This window comes from Protopterus annectens, chromosome 1.part1 (assembly GCF_019279795.1).
Source record: "Protopterus annectens isolate FY-2018-M chromosome 1.part1, PAN1.0, whole genome shotgun sequence".
Taxonomy (NCBI): Eukaryota; Metazoa; Chordata; order Ceratodontiformes; family Protopteridae; genus Protopterus; species Protopterus annectens.
In genome coordinates, this window is record NC_056726.1 from 1,843,936,161 (window position 1) to 1,843,958,233 (window position 22,073).

Consider the following 22,073-nt stretch of genomic DNA (forward strand, 5'->3'; position numbering starts at 1 on the left):
TATCTCACAAAGCCAGTGTGCCAAACAGTCACAGCCCTTAAGACTAAACAACACACCTGATACACTTGTAATAGGTGACTTTATCGTCAGGCACACTGACGTCCCGCTCACCAGGCTGAACAAGGAGAGGGTCACGGTGAGCAGCCTGTCGGGCGCTAGGATCTGCCACATAACACAAGCACTCAGGTCACTCCAAGGCAAGTACAAATATGACTCAGTCATTGTCCATGCTGGTGTGAATGACCTGAGACGTACCTCCCTGGACTACATGAAAAGAGACATAAAGGAGCTCTCTGAGCATGTAGCCCAGGCCGGTATGACCCTGACCTTGAGTAGCATCTTACCCTCACCAAGAATGATGCCACAATATGAAGACAAGATTATCAATTTCAACAATTGGCTTAAGTACTGGTGTCATTCAAAGGGGATCCAATGCCTGTCAGCTTGGGATGATATGCTCGACAAGCCATGATGCTTCGCTAGGGACGGCTTGCACCTGTCACCCCTGGGCTTTCGGATATTGGCAAAGGCTCTTGCTACCCCCATAGTGCCTTTTAGGCAAGGCTCAAAAGACAAACCCACCTCCATAGGTATCACAAGGGATAAGAAACTAAGAGTAATGCTACTCAACGCCAGAAGTCTAAACCTCAAGATGCATGCACTCGAAACTCTCCTTAGCATGGAGAACATCAATATCTGTGCAGTAACAGAAACCTGGTTCAGGGCTCCCGAGAGCACCCCAGCCCTACCACGTTATACCTCATACCATGCTTTTCGGCCCCAAAACTTGGACCGAACCACAAAAGGAGGGGGAGTATCGATATTCATCAAAGATACCCACATCTCCAGGTTGGTGGCAAAGCACGAAGCATCAGAGACTATCCATGTGCAACTAACAGTGGGTAAAACTGCCTTCCAGTTTATAGCCTGCTACAGACCACCCTCCCAAACCCAGGAACCCCACTCGGCCTTCCTGAGAACACTGGAAAATATGAAGGTCTCTCCAAACACCATTATATTGGGCTTCAACTACCCAAACATAGACTGGGAGCATTACTCTAGCTCCAACACCCTAGCCCAAAGGTTCCTAGAATTTATAAACTCAAATGCTATGGAACAACTTGTTACCACTCCCACAAGAGGGGAAAACATACTGGACCTGATCATCACCAACATGGGGACTCTATGCTCCAGACCAGAAGTGTATCCCTCACTGGTAAGATCAGACCATAAACTAATCTCACTGGATATTCACATCCCGTCTCCACCCGCTGCCCTAAAAACCACAGTGAAAACTTCTCTAAAGCAAATTTCACACTCCTCAAAACTGAGGTGGAATCCTTCAAAGCCCCCAGGCCTGTGGAAAATACGGCCCAGACCGCAGAATCCTATATAAACGCATTCTATGAACACCTTCAGGAATGCATGGATCATGCGATCCCAAATAAAACCAAGACCCAATCCTCCAAAGGCAGACGTCCTGTCTGGTGGACCCCAGCCATAAACAAACTATACAATAGAAGGAGGAAGCTACTAAATGATAGAGCAAAATCCCAAAAAGGGAAGGCATCACTGATCACTATTAGCAAAAAACTACGGGCACACAAAATTGTCTAAGGCCAGCTTCGAGAGAAAAATTGCACAGGACACTAAGGATAATCACAAGGCTTTCTTTAGTTATGTTAGGAACCTGGGTGGTAATTCCCAGATATGCTCAGAATTAGTCCAAAATGACAAAAAATACACCGAACCCACAGACATTGCCAACATCCTAGCTGACTGGTTCAGCGCAAACTTCTCTCCCCCCTCCCCACCAAAAGGGCAAATATCTATCCCAGCAGAGTGCTGCCCCCCTGACATCTCAGATGCTCAGGTAAGAGCCGCCTCTCCAAAGCAAAAAACACAGCATCAATGGGACCAGATGGTGTCCCGGGCTGCGTCCTACATGAACTCCAAGAAGAGCTAAACCCAAACATAAAACTACTGTTCAATCTCAGCCTTACTACAGGATATGTGCCCAAAGAGTGGCGTACAGCAACAGTGGTCCCTCACCATAAAGGTGGTGCCTCAACGGATCCTGGAAACTATCGCCCCATAAGCCTGACTAGCTTGGTCTGCAAAGCTATGGAAAGGATCATCATGGTCCTCATAAATAAAGATATTGGGGACCTACAAACACTGGACCTTACCCAGTTCGGCTTTAAGGGCAGATCCTGCCTCTTAAACCTGGTTGATTTCTTTGAAACAGTCACCAAGGCCATTGTCGAGGGGAAGGTGGTCCACACAGCCTACCTGGACCTTGCAAAAGCCTTCGATACAATACCCCACTCTGGCATTATAGATAAGCTCACCAGCTTAAATATAAACCCCTATGTCACTAGATGGATTGCAAACTGGCTCAAGGACAGAACCCACATGGTTAGAATTGCTGGAGCCATGTCAGACTCCAAACCAGTTACAAGTGGTGTCCCACAAGGCTCAGTCCTGGGACCTCTCTTGTTTGGTATATATTTCTCGGAGGTACAGGCCAACATGGAAGGACTGTGGCTGACCAAGTTCGCAGATGACTGCAAACTGGGCGCCATAATCGACTCTCCAGCTGACACAAGCATCCTCCAAAAGGTCCTCATAGAAACAGACAACTGGTGCCAGAGCCATGGCCTCAAGCTAAATGCCAAAAGTGTATAGTCATCCCCTTTGGCAAAACAAAGTGCCCACAAATTACCACATAGGTGGTAATCCATTAAGTACAGAAGAAGTAATTAGGGACCTGGGGACCCAAGTTGATAGCAATCTCTCATTTGACAACCACGTGGCCAAAGTGGTTAGAAAAACATTTTATATAGCCCACCTAATCATGAAGGGATTCACATCTAGATCAGGGAGGTCATCGTGCCTCTTTACTCATCCCTCATCAGGCCCATAATTGAGTACAATGCCCCTTTTGGGATGTACCTTACCAGACACCTGCAGCAACTGGAAAGACCCCAAAAGTACCTCACCAAGAGGATCAAAGGGCTCAAACAGATGCCATATGCTGCCCGGTTAAAGAAACTCCAGCTCTACTCAGTGGCATACCACCTGTTCAGAGGCGATCTGTGCCTGACGTATAAAGCCATGTCCAACCCGGAATTAATGGACATGCTGCACCTCAGAAAATCCAAATCCCATCGAGCTACGCTCAGAGACTTGAACCTCAGCACTGAAATAAATAGGACATGCTGGAGGGACAGATTCATAACCCAGAGGCTCCCTTCACTCTGGAATAAAATCCCAGTCCAGGTTAGGCAGAGTCCCTCATTGACTCTCTTCAAGAGGAATCTTGATGAGTGGATGGGAGATCGTAGGTTTACCCCGGGTATCACTTCTGTGTCACTGTTAGACAGAGACACAGTATACTAACCTTGAAAAAGGGCATAGCAAAATAAATTTAAAATGGGTGGCGAAAGCCAAACACATTCTGGCTAGGCTTATAAATGCCCTAGGGCAGATAGCCTAGTATGAACCTATGAACCTAAGACAGTCATGTGGTTTGACTAGTCTCTAAGTTCTCCATGTCCAGTTAACTATTGGGAAAGTACCATACCATATCATTGCTAGCTATAGACTCCCCACCATGAACCAGGATAAGCACACCACCTACCATGATTTACTGAAATCCCTCGCCATAAAGCCCAACACTTTAGTCATGGGAGATTTCAACTATCCTTCCATAGACTGGGGGGCATACGTGAGCAAAAACACACTCGCCCAGAGGTTCCTGGACTTTAACACAAATGCTCTGGAACAGATAGCCTGCATCCCCACTAGGGGCTCTAATGTTCTAGACGTAGTACTCGCCAACATTGGGGGGGGGGGGTCACTGTACTTTCCCTTGTGTGATGCCCTCCCTGTTTAGGTCACACCACAAATCAATCTTGTTTGAAGTAACTACTGGAACTGACACCCTCACAGGAACAAAAAATGTTTACTTTACCAAAGCTAACTACAGCATAGTAAGCAATGGTATAAAAAGCTTCATACCACCCACAATCGCAGACACCAGTGATCACTATGCAGAAGTGTATGCAAATGTCCTGAACAAACACTTAAGCGACTGCATAAACTCTGCTGTACCTGACCGGATTAAAACCAGGTCTTCCCGTAAAAATAAGCCTCTGTGGTGGACTTCAGGTATAAACAGATTATATAACAAGAGGAAGAAACTGTTGTCCAGAAGCAAGAGAGATATCACTCTGCAGAGGAAGATTTCCCTCCTAAGCCTAAACAGGAAAATCAGAAATCTTGTAAAGTCTTCTAAAGCAAATTACGAAACTAAAATTGCATCCCTAGCCAAGGATAATCATAAGGCATTCTTTAACTACATCCGAAATCTAAAAGGGAATGCCTATGTGCCATATTAGTTGTAGATAGGATCATTCATGCTACACCAGAAGATATCACCAACCTGCTAGCCAACAGATACAGTGCAGACTTCACCCCCTATCCCCACCTACCATATCCCAAAGCATACCCAACACCAGCCCTCTGCCTAGTATCTGTAGAGAACAGGTCATGTCTGCACTCACCAAGGCCAAAAACATTGCTTCAGTGGAACCAGATAATATCCCAGGTTGTTTACTAAACAATCTAAAACAAGACCTAGTGGACTCACTTGGCTTTCTCTTTAATCATAGCTTGAGAACTGTCTGTATTCATGCAGAATGGAGAACAGCAACAGTAATCCCGCTGCACAAAAGGGAGACCCACAAGTCTAACCAGTCTCATCTGCAAGGCTATGGAAAAATTATCATGGAACTTAACAAGGACAGAGGCGACCTCCAAATGCTGGACCCAACCCAGGTTGGTTTCATTAAATGTAGATCATGCTTATTAAACCTGGTAGACTTCTTTGAGAATGTCACCAAGCCCTTGGCGAAGGTAAGACAGTGCACACAACCTGTATCAACTTTGTCAAGGCTTTTAACACAATTCCCCACTCTGGCATCATTGAGAAACTCTCACAGATAAGGATTAACCCTTAAATTACTAGATGGGTAGCCAGTTGGCTTACCGACAGAACACAGTCTGTCAAAATTAGTGATTCCACCTCCACAAGTAGACCCACCACCAGTAGAGTAACACGGATCAGTGCTGGGGCACTTAATGTTTGGCATCTGTTTCTCAAAAGTCCAGGCCAAAGTAGACGGCCTTTGGCTCACCAAGTTCACTGATGTTTGCAAATTGGGAGCAATCATTTAGTCCACCAAGGATATCAACATTTTACAGGAAGGGCTACACAAACAAATGATTGGTACCAAAGCCATGGTCTAAATCTAAATGCAAAAAAATACATTATTATTCCCTTTGGCAAAACAGATAAAACAATGAGTCCTCAGATTAAGGAGCAGCAAGTGGAGAAGGAGGTATCTGAAGAATTACCACATGGTGATGCTCTGAAGTCTTCTGTATGAGACCGGCACAAAAGTTCATTTGAAGTTGTACAGCAAGGAAGGAGGAGGAAACTGTGGAACCTTTGAAACGGGTAATGTTACAAAGTAATAGGCCAATGATTTCCCATATGAATGAGCAACAGATCAAGCAGGGTGCATCTGAAGAGGACAAGTCACAGGAAGATGCCCTGTAACTTTCTGTAGAATACTTGCGGGAAATGGAGAGCAAAGAAGGTAATTTTCTCCTAGGGTGACAGTATCTAAGGAAAGCGCTCCTAGATTTAATAGAGATGGATAGACCTATTATGATTGATGAACAAAATAGATTACAGAAAGTAAATAAGACCCAAAATGTTAGAAGTTTGGTAAAGCAGATGAACACAGTAATTAGGACTGTTAAGAGAAATTATTGTGATGTAACATAAATAAATAGGACATATTACTGTGCAGCTAAATTAATAACCAACAGTCTTACCAGAACAACATTTGAGCAATAAGGGAAAAGAAGGGAAGAAACAGTATTCTGTCATTGAAGCACTGAATAGAGAAAACTGTAAAGCAGTTAAGGCAAGAAATATCACTATTAGAAGAATGTAGAAGAGGGAACGGATCATCAAAAATACGTGGATATAGAAGCAATGCAGAATATGAAAACAGACCAGGGTTTTATCATGCAATATTGCAAATAAACAAAATGTCAGCACAGGCAATATAATTTAGAAAATATGTAGATAAATATAAAGAAACCGTACAAAATAAGCAATTAATTGATGACCCAAAAACATTTTATAGAGAACTTGGAAACAAAGCAAAAGGAATAGAAACCCCACCAAAAAAGAAGAAATAGACAAATTTTGCAGAAATATTGATGAAGACCCTGTGGAACATAATAAAGATACTGAATGTATAGAAAAAGAAAAAGTAAGGAGTTCTAATGTAGACCCAGATGCAATACCTACCTTTTGGCTAAAAGTATTAATATCATTGCACAATGATTTAGCCCTGAGTGTAAATTATGTATATGCATGTCATGAGGCAGACACAAACCTGGTTAATAACAGGAAAACGATACTCCTTAAGAATTAACCTGCAAGCCATCCTAAAAAACTATAGACCAATAACTTGTCTTCCAGTGATATACAAATTATATACTGTAATTGATGCTGAGTGTGTTTATAGTCATTAAAAAAAGTAAATTATGGCAATAGATCAGTAGGGTAATAAAAGAAAGTCAAATGGAAGTGAGGGCATTTGCTGCTAAATAAAACCATAATGGAGAAATGTAAAAAGGAAAGACTCTAATTATTGTCTGGAAAGATTACAAAAAAGCATTTGACAGTACATTCACGGATATAGAAATGTTTACAGATGTATAAGATATGCCCTACATTGATGTATTACATTACAGCACCCATAACATAGTGGCAAACCACTTTGCAGCTAAACCATGACAAAGGGCAGTTATTATGCCAGTTATTATGCCAGGGATAACAACTTAAAGGGGGATATTCCGTGGTGATTCTTTGTTTTGTTTTGCCCTTAACCCATTAGGACATGGTTCCAGTTTGACTCACAGAAAACAACCTTGTTTAAAGACTTCTCTTCTACTTTTTATGGATGACTTAAAACTGTATAGTTCATCGTATGAGGAGTTGACAGCTGCAAAGTGGTTGAACTTTCTCAGATGATGTAAGAATGTCATTTGGTCTTGATAAATGTGCCAAAGCAACATTTTAAAGCAGAAAACTTACAGCACCAAGAAAATATCAATTTGGGACAGGAATATGATGTAAAGAAACTTGAGCAGGAGGGATTTAAAAAATATTTTGGAAATGATGAAAGATCAGCAGTAGAGCATGAACCAAATGCGAATAAAGCTCAGTAAGGAGTACTGTCGAAAACTAAAATTAATACTGAAAACTGCCTTGACATCTAGGAATGAAGTCCAAGGTATAAACTGATTTGCTGTTACTGTTCTAACTTAAATTTTGGGTGATTGATTAGCCCCAAAAGGTATTGCATCAGCTGGACAGGAAAGTAAGATTTCAGTTTCATGCTCATCATTTGATATATAAAAGTCAGAGTATATTATATTAATCGTTCTGAAGTTAGTATGGGTCTCCTCAAAATTATCCCCAAACCAAAACCTCTGCAGGGACAGCAGGTGCACAGGCTCAAAAAGCAAAGTCAAAAAACCACAAAACAGCCAGCACTCAACTGGAGCAAATATCTAGTTTTAATGTACAAAAACAGACTGGTTTCAGCCCGCAGGCCATTTTCAATGCCAGAAAAAGGCCTGCAGGCCGAAACCGGTCTGTTTTTGTACATTAAAACTAGATATTTGCTCCAGTTGAGTGCTGGCTGTTTTGTTGTTTTCTCCTCAAAATTAGTCATATGTATAGATCTGCAGTCTTGGGGGTGGCCACGGTGGTGCAGCGGTTAGTGTTGCCACTTCACAGCAAGAGGCTCTCCAGTTCGATCCTCAGCTGGGGTGCCTTCTGTGCAGAGTCTGCATTTCCTCCCTGTGGTCGCGTTGGTTTCCTCCGGGGGCTCTGGTTTCCTCCCACATCCCATAGACATGTTGGAGGTGGATTGGACACTCTAAATTGGCCCTAGGCGTGAGTGCGTGCATGTGTGTGCCTTCTGTGGAAGGTTGGGCGCCGGGCTGGCAAATCAACACTGTAAAACTCCACTGCCAATCATGAACGGACAGATGATCTGCTGTGGTGACCCCTAACCGGGAAAAGCTGAATGAAGAAGAAGAAGAAGATAGATCGATCTGCAGTCTTGGGACTGCATACATGTCTGCTGACTTCACCAGATCCAAACGTGGTGAAAGTTTAAAAACATGAGGCGAAGTCGAAGTTAACCTCCTTGCTTAGTTTAGCAAAAGCATATCATATCAAGCTGTAATGGAAGTAAACCAGAAGTAGAAAAAAAGCATGCAGCAACTGAATGTGCCCTGCCCCCCCAAAAGAAAATAATATAAAGTGAAGGCTCAGATAAGAGGGAAGAAAAAGTGAAGAAGGCATAAATATTGTGCCAAGTACAGAGATCTCCTGGAACAGCCTCACATCAGTCAGGGTTTGAAATAGGAATGGTTTAAGAGTGGTAAATTGAAACCAAAAAATGAAAGGTTAATAATGGCAACCCAGTATAGTGGATGGTGTTCACATTGGTTTACAAAGTCCTTTGAACATGTGGGAGAAATGCACAAATTCAGGTTCTGTATAAAAAAAATAAATAAAAAATAAAAAAACTGGAAAGAGTGACACATTTTGTTGCTGGGTGTGATACACATGGTAGAGGACCTTTATACTGAAATGCTCAGTAGGATTGTGCTAACACTACAATATTGAAGTAGTTGAGCAGCATTGGAAACTACAAAGCATTGTGGAGAATTATAAAGGTTTGTCACATGGGATCGCCCATAACCAACAGTTCAAAAAATAGATAGGAGAAAACCAGATATAGTAGTCCAGGAAAAACAAATAGCATTGATCATTGAACTTGCTACACCCAGTAGTTAAGTGTGTTTATGTAGAAAGAGACAGAGAGAAAGAGAGAGACAACATTATAAAAGAGTAGGATTTGCAGGCAGAAATGAGAGTAATGTGAAGAAAGATACCCAGACAGTTCCAGTAGTAGTAGAAGCAACAGGTTCTAATAAAGAATTTACAGTGTTTAGATATGTTACCAATACATGTAATTCCATATGAATTGCAGAAGGAGTCTCTTCTGGGCACACTGTGGGTACTGCAAAGATCACCTTCGGCTAATATTAAAGAGTGAAACAATACCAGTTTTATGAACTTTAATCATACCCTGACTTAGGAATGGGGTCCATTCCCATCATGGTAATAGAAACTCAAAAGACTTGAAGAAATTGTACCGGGGAAAATGTAGGAACTTGGAAATGTTTTACTAGCTTTCAGTCTGTTTGACAGCACTGTATATTCCTTTGCAGTAGTAATTGCTTTGAAAGCAGTTAGACCCTTCAGTATGCCACACTTTTTTGTTTGTGCGACTAATTGATGTTCTATTTTAAAAAAACGTTTTACCTTCTGTCCTTGTTCTCTTCTAGCCAGTACTGACCCCAGTTAAGGAATTATCAGCACAAAGGAGTGTTTTCAGAAATGTTTGTCAGTCATTTTTCTAACTTCAGAAAGGTGCTTAGTAGACTTGTTGTCCCCCCCCCCCCCACATTTTTGGACCATAATTGGGTGCTCCATGCACTATAAGAAACTTCTGAGCAGGACCACTGTACCTGAATAGTGTTTCACAGTATAGTGAACCACAGATGACTTCAGTCAAGCTAGAAGTTTCTCTTTCTGTTACTGAGCCCACCTTTCAGTCATTTGATTTGTTACATTGTAATATTTTGCTTGTGCCATTGGTGAGTTTGTTTTGCATTGCACCTGGATTTTAACTTGAGAATTTGGTCATGTGGCTATGAATATTTTGTAAGATAGGACTCTCTTGGTAATTTGGGATGTGATACAGTGCCTTTCTTCATGATGAATCTACTTCTTGTCTATATTTTTAGCATTGGGTTTTGACTTGTATAATGACAGTCATTTAACTGTTACTGTTTCGGTCAGTCTGTGCAAAACTGTGAGTTGTATAGCTTGAGTTCTTCTGCAGAGGATGTTTTTGATGAACCATTATGCTACACTGCCTCATGTAAAAAATGGTAATAACTTCACAGACCCTGTCTGTATCTTAAAGTAAATTGCATTTTGTTTGCAAAGTATACTGTAAAGATTAGAAGAATACATTGCTGTCTTGATATTTTGTAAAGCATGAGTTGTGCGTATTTGGTCGTGATTGGATCACACCTATGGAAATGTCTCCAGAAAATGTATGGATTGAGGAACAAAACCATGTGTTAATAAGCGTACTTTTAACAGCACAAAGTTCTCTCATTTCACTTTTTATTGTTTGTGTACTTTTCAGGATGAGATGAATGTGGACAGAAAAAGTTTTCTGAAACATGCACTTCCTTTCTCTGCCTTCCTGACTGATGGTTTTGGACGCCAGCACGATTACTTGCGGATATCTGTAACCGAGAAATGCAACCTACGATGTATGTTTTAATTGTTGCTTCTGCTGTATTTGGTTGCGTCAGCTGACTGTCACTGAAACAGGAACTCCTAGTACATAAATTCAGTTGGCTAATGTACAGTGGGTGATTACTTTTGATATATTTATGCATTTAATCAGTATTTTGCATGCTTGTATATTTTTTCTTGATAGGTTTTAGAATGTTATTGTTTACATTTTTTACTGTCATGTGCCTATGCTCAAATGCATGAGTAGATGTGATTGATTCTTATTTAAAATTCATTGCTTCCTGTGAGAATGCAGTTGTTAGGAAAGCAGAGATCCTAAGCATCCTGTATACTTGTTTGTGATATCCTTCAAGGATGCAACTGCAGTCCTGACATATGGGTTGTCCTGCCTCAGGCAGCCCTTCCTGTATACTTGTTTGTGTTTTTCGGCTTTTCCCGGTTAGGGGTCGCCACGGCAGTAGATTTTTTACGTGCTGAGTTTGCCAGCCCTGACGCACAACCTTCAACGAAGGTATGCCCATTCACGCATGTTTCCACACAGAAGACGCTCTAGCTGAGAATCGAACGGCACAACGTCTTGCTGTGAGGCGACAACGCTACTGCAGCACCACCACATCCTGTATACTAATCTTTATAAAAGACTTCCCTTTACTCCTGAAATGAGTATACTTATGTTTTCAAAATGTAATTTCTGAAGTCTTTGTATAGATGTATACCTAAAACTCAGGCAGTAAGGTGGCATCTACAAGCCGACATGAGTTGCTAAGCATGCATGGGATGCACTGAAGTTACAAAAAAGGAATGGTTGTATATGCAAGCAGTAGTCATTAAAATATGGTGGGTAATGTGAAAGACATTCTGGGATGTAAATGCTTTTTTGATTAAGCAGTTTACAACTGTTGGCTACATTTTTGCAACTGCATTAATTTCTTGAAGTCTGTGTGACCTACAGGTGAACAAACTGTGCCATCTTATACAAAACATGAAGACACACAATATTGCCACTCATACTTGCCATCTGACATGCATGATTTAATAAATCGAGATTGTTTTGAAATATTGTGAAAAATATTATATGCATAATTTGCATGGATTCTGCGGTATCACAAAGCAGCAGTATGCTGCACCCTCTTGTACAACCTTGGAAAGCTCTTGAACGGGAACAATTTTCCCACAATATTTTGGATCTAATACACTTACTGAGATCACCATCCTTTGACCATAACATTATTAATTTTTGGCCAGTAAAATGCCATTTTTATTTTATAAAAGTCTAAGATTGGTATCTGCAGACAGACCTTTGATGCTAGCACTAGCTAATGCGCAGCCACTTGTCTGTCAACAGCTTTTATATTTTAAGAACAAAAAATAAAAAATACATGCCACCAAGCAAGGTACTCACTTTGTAAGACAGTCAAATGAAGATAAAAAACAAGTGGTACGCCAAAGCAGAAGAATAGTCCAAACCACGGTATTCACTTCACGGTTTATTCAGAAAGGATCCATAAAGTAAGCACTTTCACGTTGATCTACAACGCTTCCTCAGACTTCAATGATTACTAACGAAACCTTGCATTTAAATATGACTCAGTGAATTAAACTGTCAGGCTGCAGACTGGAGGTCAGGAGGTCTAGGTTTGAATTCCATTTTCTGCTGTCTGCATATTGTGCAACACAATCACTTTTCATTCTGATTTCCCTGTAAAAAGAACTTAACTATTCTAATGAAGCCAATTGTTTGCTAAAACGAAACAAAAAATGTACTTAAGATTTTTCAAATAGCTGTGCCTTTCATCAGCAGTGATGCATGGTGATCATGCAAAAGATGGTTTGGTGTTGCTTTGAAGATGAGACATTTGTCTTAGAAGTATTGAACTCTTTGCCTTGTATGCCTTAAACAGAATCTTAGAGCCTAACTGCAGTGATCCTTGAGATTGATCCTTTTGTTGTTAATTCTTTACCACCAGTTGGAATTTGGCATTTTTTTCTGCAAAATCCAGTGTTTGACATCTGTGTGCATGGTTGACTCATAATCATGAAGTAATGCAGCTTTACAACTAATACATAAGCATGCTTGCCCCAAGAAACTTTCACTTATTTTTACCACTTTTACAGTTTAGTTCTTAGTACTTGATGTCACTGGCAAAATCCTGTGTTTGAATTCAAAAGCATCATAGTAAATGTACAGCCGTCAAACCGCAGTATTGACAACTCCTGTAAGTACCTCCTCTTCAGCCTTTCAACTCTGCAACAAAGGTGGTAAATTTGCTTGCTTATTAACAAAGATGGTGGCAGTTGAGCCGTCCTCATGGATGCCTATGTGTGGGGTTATCTCCAGCTACAGGAGTATGTTGGTACATTACCAGGACAAGCACACAGTGGCCAGGTCCATGCATGAACCTTCTTGAAGGAAGTTTGTTTTTTAGCCAGCCCTCCTTAACCTTTCAGTTGGTAAGCTTGCCCCTGACTAGAGAATGCTTGAACTCAAACTGGTTCTTGGTATTGGTTAAGGAACTTGGGATTAGAGGAGTTTCTCAACTGTGTTTTCATGGTAGAGGTGCATCCTGAAGTTTTTTGTGCTGCCCCATTTCTAGATGATTCCTTGGTTGAACAACAAGAAACTTGAGAATAATGCTAGGAGTTATTAGTTGACAAATTGGGGTACTTGGGCCTTAGGCCTGGGGATGTCCTATTTGCTTCAAAAGTCAGAGCTGAATAGACTAGCCAGGCCTTGTGAAGAATGGTCTATGTGTTTTTCTCATGCTGAAGTTCATGCTTCATTGTGTGTGCACGTCTTTAGTGGGTGTTTGTCTTTTGGGAAGTTAAGATGATCATACAGAATCATGCCATTATGGAGTAAAGTATGAAGCCTGCACCAGCCCTTTTGCAGGTCTCTCCCAACACCATGCTTATTTTGGTTAGCATACAGTCCTGCAGTAGGACTTCTAAGATAGCTGCACACTGATCAACAGCTTAATTTCATCTCTCCCAACATGAAAAAATAAACTGAGAAATAACAGCCTGTGTTGTTGTCAACTTGAGTAAAATTCAGTTGCTGACTAGTAATTACACTGCCTGGATGCCAGCAAAAAGGAAATTTAGAAAGCCTCAAAGAAAATTAACAAGAAAAGTTCAAGAGAAAACACTGGCTGGGAAAAAATTCCAGCTATTCAACAAAAACCAGTTCAAACTTCAGCTTTGATGCAAGAGATTGCTCCCAGTAATTTTCGAGGAAAACAAACTCTGATGCTATCAGTGGTGATTAAAACAAATGAAAAGTTGGAGTATATAAACTCAAATAACAAAAGCCTGGGAAAAATAGAAGTAGCTTCAATTAGCTACTCAGATGAATTGATAAAACTGCAAAAAAGTATTAAATAAAGAAAAAGCTGGCTTAGTATGCGATTTCTCAAGAAGAGCTGTTTAAAAAAAATATTTAGACGATAGAGCGCTCGGAGAAAACCTAAGATTTTCTGCTGTACCAGAGAAACTGGAAGGAACAGACTAGTAATTTTATGAAAGTACAAATAAGCAACTGGACTGATATTCCACAGCAGGATTTGTTCATTGAAAGGGGATATCAGTTGTATGCTGCAAACCTGGCCATTAAAAAGCACCTAAGACCTGTATTAGTAAAGATATCGTCATGTCCAGCAGAAGGAATTAATCCTGAAAACAAAATGGCAGAAGGGAAAAGTATTAAAAATTGGAGACAGCAGAGTGTTTGTGGAAAATTATTTACTGTACACCAAGCAGAAGGGAAGAAAATTTATCCCGGCAATCAGGGAATGTCAAGAGGAAGGAGTGAGATTCAAGCTGCTGTATCCAGCGATCTTCAGAATGTTTTTTTCTGGAAGATCAAAGACATTTTTGGATGCAGAACAAGCTAAGGAGGAAATAAAAAAATGCTGATCTAACAAAAAGTGAGCCAGCAAACAGAAAGGGGCTCTGCTTCTCATTCTGTTGACAATAAAGCTCAGAGAGACTTTACCAGTGAAACCCTTAACAATGTTCCAAAGGAAAATGTTTGAGATCAGAAAAAAGCACAGGAGTTGACTAGAAGAATCAAGACTACCTTAGACTTGAACTAGAGTCTGTTACTGGGAGATGGAGACAATCAGGAAGAAGACCAGCAACACTGAAATTAGTGAATACAGAGAAGACTAAAACATCAGTCGCTTATGTGTGAAATATGGCTTTGGAAGAAAAGTGCCTGAAAGACTGGACTTTGTTAAACTTGTGGTTGGACTGTAATGCATATACCCCATTTATGTCGATGATTAGAAGGACACTAAAAGGGAAAAAGTATTTGTAAGTAAATCAGTATTTAATCTTATTGTTTGTACAAAACATTTCATAATATAAATTGCATGCTGTATATAGTAAAGCAGTTTGTGTAGTGTGTACTCAGGGATATTTTAACGTGGAGAGAGTATTTTCAGTGACTGTTGTATGTGTTAAACGATATTAAAGTAAATGCGTGTTTTTATTTGTAAGAAATATTTTATGAAGGCATTATACATCTCAATGGCTTCTCCAATCACAATAGATACAGCACACTGCTCCTTAAAACCAAAAAAATGCTTCAGGTCACCCTCTAGAAAAATTATTTTTAGATTGTTAAGGGTGACTATCATCATTTCTTGGCCTCTGCAAAAGAAAGAAAAGCATTTTTAATCTGCAGTCAAAGGTTTCCCTTTAGCAGTATTTCTCCAGAAAAAAACAGTCTAGCTCAAAAGGCCCTTGTCTTGGTTCGTCATCTCTGCTAAAAAAAAAAAAAAGAGACTGCCTACACATCTTAACTCATTCACTCCAGTGGAGCTCAGCAAGTTTGTACTGTAACTTCCAATGGGTGGAGCCTAAGCCTTTTGACAGAATTAAATTGTCCTCCCATTTTAAACGAATGTTCACATATGTGGAACCATGATGGTTATGAAATAAATATAAAAGCACAAACTATTTTTATAATGGTAGTACTCTTTAGGTTCTAGGTCTTAAAATGAATTGTATAAGTCACAGTCAACACACTATTACATTTGTAATATTTTGTAAACAACTTGTATCTTGGCAACCACTCAAGTTACACACATACAGCATTTTATTAATCTAGCTGAGAGCATTCATATGATCCTAAGGAGTTCTGTCTGTGTTACTTGATGAGATATTTAGAAAAAGGTGAAAATTATGTCTATATAAATTAATATCATAAAAACAGTTAATATCTATTTACCTGCAGTAGACATATGTCAAATATTAATGCACTTGAGTTTGCTACTGTGTAAATTTTAACATGAAATCTTTTAAAACCTTGTACATAGCATGGTTTTTGAATTATTGATGCAAATATAAACGAGCAATATTTGACGCCTAGAGGCGTCAGTAGGAGTTAATTGCAGATGCACTTGGAGACGTCACTCCAATATAATGAGTTAAATATCCTGCAGTGCTATGTATAAAATGGGGCAATTAAGTAAAAATTCCCCTCTCACCCTTGATTTTGGCAGTGACTTTTCTAAAATCTCACTTTACCCCTGAGATAACTCAGTGAGAAAGACAATTGTAAAGAAGAACATTGTTTTACCTGGAAGACCCCTTTTCTCCAGACCCTCCTCAGTGGATTAAAAGAATAGAGCGGAATACTGACACTGCAAATTCATCCTCCTCCTCACAAGATAATGCCTCCAGTCCCTCCAGACTGAGAAAACAATCTGCTAAACAGCTGTTCCCTATGCCTATGAATTCTTATAGCACCAGTTTTTGGTATTCTGGATGCAAGTATTCAGCAGTCTGAGGATCCGGTTTGTTTAGAAAGAAACAAAAAAAGAAAGGAAGAAATTCACAACAAATAATGAAAAAAAGAAACTGATTAATGACTGTAAAGAAAAGAGAATACTTAAAATACTTACTAAAACGGACACTGCTGTGTTTTCTAAGACACAGGTTACAAGGAATGATAGTATTTTTCTATATGAAAACCTTCAGTCTACAGCAAAAGGCATCATTTTTCCAAAAAAAGAAGGTAGGAAAAAGAGGCAAGGGGCAGGTGAAAAGGAAGAAATCAAAACTGAACGTGGAAGGATTGAAGAACAGTACTGTACGGAAAAAAAAGAAGAGAAAGACATTGACTACATGGCTCAAGCTGTGGATTTACAATACCAGCTGGATGAGAATTTAAGACGCAATGAAAACGGTGGGATTAATAAGATTAATGGTGATGAAGATCTATCCTTTCTAACAATCGATAGAGCAGATATTACTGTATCAGAAGCTGAAGATTCTTCAGAGCTGGCGATCAAAGATATTCTTGTAATTGGTGATTCAGTTATTAGAGGAACTGATACTTATATTTTCAGAGAAGATGAACATGTTATGCTTGACAAAAATAGAAGATGTGAGACAGGCCTTGGAATGCCTTAATGTAAAGAAGTATGGATCATGTCAGTACAAATGTCATCCGCAAGGATTCTCTGACTGTTGGTAGGAAACTGACAGCCCTCTTGGGTAGTAGAGCTTGTACTGGTGTTTGGGTGTATTTTTTCACAAATCACCTATAGGAAGGATAGTCAGGTTACTGTGAATGAAAAGATTTTTTTGGGTAAATACCTACATGGAAAAAAATGTCCTTTTTTAAAAAATGGAAATGTGTAGAGCATCCAAGCCTAGTTTTGGGTACACGTGTTCAGACAGGATGGCTTGCATTTGTCAAGATCAGGGAAGAGAATTTTTGCAGCAGATATTTTGCAATATTTGACAAACACTAGGCAGGATTTTTGCCAAGTTGAACCATTAACAGTTACAGATAGCAACATTTGATGCATCTCTGATGGTTGTTAATGCTAGGGACATTGATAATAATGTTTTTTTTTTTTTTTTATTGGAAAATTTGCTATGTTCCCACAAGATTGATGTTATTGTTTGTGAAACATGGTTAAAGAACAGTGACTGGAAACTAGTTCTGTCAGGGTGTAAATGTTTTTACTGTAACAGACATTCTAACAAAAAGTCAGGAGGAGGTGTTATGACAGGGATTAAAGATGGTTATAAGACCTGTGATTATTACATGTTCGGTGATAATACCAATACTGTAGAGTGCGTAACTGTGACAAAGACAACCCTAGAACATGTAACAATTGTTGGAGTGTATACACCACCAAAGTCACGTGCAAATGACCTGGAGGAATTCATACATTTGTTGCATGAAACACAGGAGGGAAGAATAATAATAGCTGGGGACTTAAATTTACCAGAAACAGACTGGAGTAATGATTCAACAATTAGAACGTTAGTAAGGAAATTATTCGCAACATATATTAGGAACAACAGTTGCTTCAGACTGCAAAAAAAAAAAAAAACTATGAAGGGGTGGAACATAGTAGACGTTGCGTTCCTAAAGAAATTACTGATGTTCTTCGTGTTTCACTGTTCACTGTTGCAGTCATCACATTTGGGTTAACTGCCTGCAGGTAGCCCTCAGCCGGCCTGAATACCAGAGTCTTGGGATTTCTGCATCAGATGCTGTTGCTTATTCCATGACATCGGGTCGTCATGGGTATAAAACATGCAGCTGATGCCATTACATCAGTCTTTCTTGCTGTGTGGTGCCCGAAGCAGAAGCAGTTCGCAAGTGCCGGTCGGCAGACTCCTGAAATTTTCGTTTTTGAGTTTCAGACCTGAAGTCTTCAAAAAGATAACTACCCTGTTGGGGATCCTTTTTTCTTGCTCTAACCGATGTCAGAAAAAATTTACAATTGTCTTGCCTGTGGAAAGCAAATACCTCATAGAGATTTTAATTCTTACTGTGTTTAGGCCCAGACCACGACGTCCCTCGCTGTCAGTTTTGTGCCTTGTTCAACACCCAAACTATTTGTCGTTGGACTATTTTTGTAGCTAAATACTTTCATTCTCTATCTCTGTACTCCGAAATGGTTTTGTTAAGCTATCTGAAACCGATCTTCCGAAAAAACCTAAGGATAAAGACAAAGACAGACTGCATAGGCCAAAACTGCCAACAATGCTTCTATTAAGCAAGTCGCCAGTTCGCTGGTACTCAGTGAGGCACTTTCGCAGCCCCTGATACCCGCTTCTACAGATTTGCAGGCCTCTGCTGAGACCCATTCGGAGTCTGGTATGCTGCGAGATGCTTCTTCGACTATGGAACCTGCGGATGTCTCTACCACTGTGCAGGCACTGGCTTCTGAGGGTGTATTCAGGCCTACGGATTTTCATATCAAACCGATGACTTCGTTTCAAGCTAAAAATACCGAATTCCTCAGACCTAAAGCTCGCACTATGCCTAGAAAACCGACGACCAAAGCGCATTCTCAGGCCAACATGTCACAAAAACAAATAATTAGAATGGCTGAAGACCTTATTACCTTAATTAGGGGAAGCCAGCCTTCCCCCTCTAAGAGACCTAGAACTGAATTTCCTTCTGATTCTTGTGATCAGGAATCTGATATCTCTATTCCTTCTGACTTACCAGGATTTACCCTTATCTACTTATGAGGATTCTGATGCAGTGGATTCCATTCCCTCTGCTTCCTCTCCAGAAGATTTCTCTTTTGGTGATACCTTGCATACCCTTAGGGAACATTTCCGCTGGGAAAGCCAGGACTGTTCTCAGTCCAAAAAGAGACTAAGGGAATTCTTAAACCTGCCTCAGCACAGGCCTCTAACTATCCCTCCTGTTCTGGAGATTGTAGATGATGTTTTATTGGAATCCGGCCTTACCCCAGACACTTTGCCCCCTGCTCCCAGGAAACCTGACAGGTACTACAGAGTACCCGACTCTCACAAATTCCTCTTCAAGAATCCTACTGCGGATCCAGAGACCATTTCCCAAGGACCTAAAAGCATTAAGGCTACTACTGCCAAAAATCCTACCCCTTCTGACAGGGATTCTAGGGCTTTAGACAGATGGGGTAAGAAGGTATACACCTCTGCTATTCTGGCCATTAGAGCTTTAAATTGGCAGTTTCATATGTTAAAGTATCAGCAAAATATTATGGGACTAATTAAACAGAAAATGATGTTGATTCATGACTGTGCTGAACACAAAGATTTACAAGAGTTAATGCATTTTGCTGACCAAGTTGGGAAACATACTTTGCAATGTGGTTTTGATGCTTTAGAAGCATCTTGCAGGGCTGCTGTCACTGGGTCTGTACTTAGAAGGCATGTTTGGCTTAAGGAACAAAACTTGCCAGATCATGGTGAAGCCAAATTACTGGATGCACACTTAAACCAAGAGTGCCTTTTTGGCAACAAAGCAGAAGATGTCCTTAAAAGAATGGAGGAAAAAGCTAAATCTATGCAAACTGTTAAAGATTTCTTACGAGTACAGCCACCTAGATTCTGTAGGCATTGGTCTTCAAAGAACTGGCCCTTTCCAGTTCCTTCCAGGTCTGCTCAGTCCCCTAATTGGATGGCCAGACCTCCCCCCAAACTAGTGGGTGGAGGCCCAAAAACAAGTGCTGTCTCTCCTCAGCATCAAGGCTATTCAACCTGTCCCAGCAGAACAAAGGGGACAAGGTTTCTATTCAAGACTGTTCCTGGTTCCCAGAAAAGTAAACTCCTGGCGTCCTATCCTGGACCTGCCTAGCCAAAACACTTTTCTGGTGGTTCCAAAATTCAAAATGCTAACTCTTCAACAGCTTCTTTCTATGCTAGCCAAGGATGCCTGGCTGGCAACCCTAGATTTAAAAGCAGCGTATATGCACATCCCAATCAGGGAATCTTGCAGGAAATACCTACGCTTCAGGGCAGGCTCCATGCACTGTACTTCTCTTTGGCGTATCTACTGCACCCAGGGTGTTCACAAAGTGCGTAGCTCCAGCCATTGCATTTTGCAGACAGAGCAATATTCAGATTTACCCATATTTGGACGATTGCCTGATTCAGGCAGAGTCAAGACTTGCTATTACAGCACCTGGCATTTGTAAAGAGACTTTTGATTTCACAGGGATACACCATCAATGAGAAGAAATCACACCTATTACCCTGCCAACAGATTGTATTCCTGGGAGCAAGCTTGAACACAACTTCCCAGATGACATTCCTCACTACAGAGAAACAAGGTTGACAACCTGCTTCAACCTACTGGCCACAAAATCCTAGCTATCTGCAAGGAAAATCCTGCAAGCCCCTGGGGTTCATGGCCCTCTTGCATTTTGCTAATTCCATATGCAAGACTGGATATGAGGAAACTTCAATGGTATCTAAAAAGTCTATGGTGTCAACATTCTCAGGACCTGGAAACAATGATTCCTAATCATTCCTTGCCTAAGGGCAGAGTTCCTTTGGTGGGCAGAGACCTGCTACCACAACAAGGTACTCCCTTTCACTCTACCCCCTGCTGCCCAAACCCTAACAGACACATTAGACTATGCATGGGGGGGCTCACATTGCAGGGCAGTGCATTCAGGGCAAATGGAACCCAATACAGAGAAAATCCTGCAAGCTCTGTGGTTCGTGGCCTCTTGCATTCTGCTAATTCCATATGCAAGACTGCACCTGCATATCAATCAAAATAAAATGTTAGCTGTACAGAATGCTTTGACAGCCTTCAAAGACCTTATTCTTCCAGGACAACTATTGGTAAAGACAAACAGCACATTTATGTCGTACATAAACAAGCAGGGGATTATCCATTCCTATCCACTCTGCAGACTAGCCATGGCTCCGTGGAACACAGCCTTGATCAACCAAGTGAACCTACAAGCTCAATTCCTGCCGGGCAAACTAAATTCACTGGCAGACTACTTAAGCAGAAATCTCATGGATCCACATGAATGGAAACTGGAACCCAAAATATTCAAGCTCTTGAGGAACAAATGGGGGACACCAGAGGTAGACCTGTTTGCCTCCCCGCAGAACTACCAAATGAACAAATACTGCACCAGAACTCCCCACAGTCAAGCTTGGAAAGTGGATGCCCTGTCCTTTCCCTGGGAAGGCCTCTCAGTTTATGCCTTCCCCCCTCTGCCTCTCCTCTCGAAGGTCCTTCTAAAGATCAAACAGGACAAGGCAAGGACAATACTGATTGCACCGGACTGGCCACGCCAGCACTGGTACCCCCTTTTGCACAGTCTGACAGTGCTGCAACCATGGCACCTGCCTCAGACCCCTTCCCTGCTGTCCCAGCAGGCGGGCCAGATTCTGCACCCTCAACTTCAAACCCTTAACCTTGCAGCCTGGCTAATTCCCTGAGCTCACCTCTAGCAACCCTCAATAAGGGAAAGGATCATCATGGACCTCATAAAGATATTGGGGACCTACAGACACTGGATCCTACCCAGTTTGGCTTTAAGGGCAGATCCTGCCTCTTAAACCTGGTTGATTTCTTTGAAACAGTCACCAAGGCCATTGACGAGGGGAAGGTGGTCCACACAGCCTACCTGGACCTCGCAAAAGCCTTCGATACAATACCCCACTTGGGCATTATAGATAAGCTCACCAGCTTAAATATAAACCCCTATGTCACTAGATGGGTTGCAACCTGGCTCAAGGACAGAACCCACATGATTAGAATTGCTGGAGCCATGTCAGACTCCAAACCAGTTACAAGTGG

At 41.0% G+C, this 22,073-nt stretch overlaps 1 protein-coding gene across 3 annotated transcripts in view; it reads left to right on the forward strand.

Moving 5' to 3' along the window:
* MOCS1 (molybdenum cofactor synthesis 1) overlaps window positions 1-22,073 on the forward strand; it is a 1,733,254-nt gene that overhangs the window by 479,780 nt on the left and 1,231,401 nt on the right. For all 3 annotated transcript variants that reach the window (XM_044084832.1, XM_044084835.1, XM_044084843.1), the window contains exon 2: window positions 10,389-10,518. In XM_044084832.1, coding sequence (XP_043940767.1) covers window positions 10,389-10,518 — 130 coding nt within the window. The remainder of the gene's footprint in view (window positions 1-10,388; window positions 10,519-22,073) is intronic.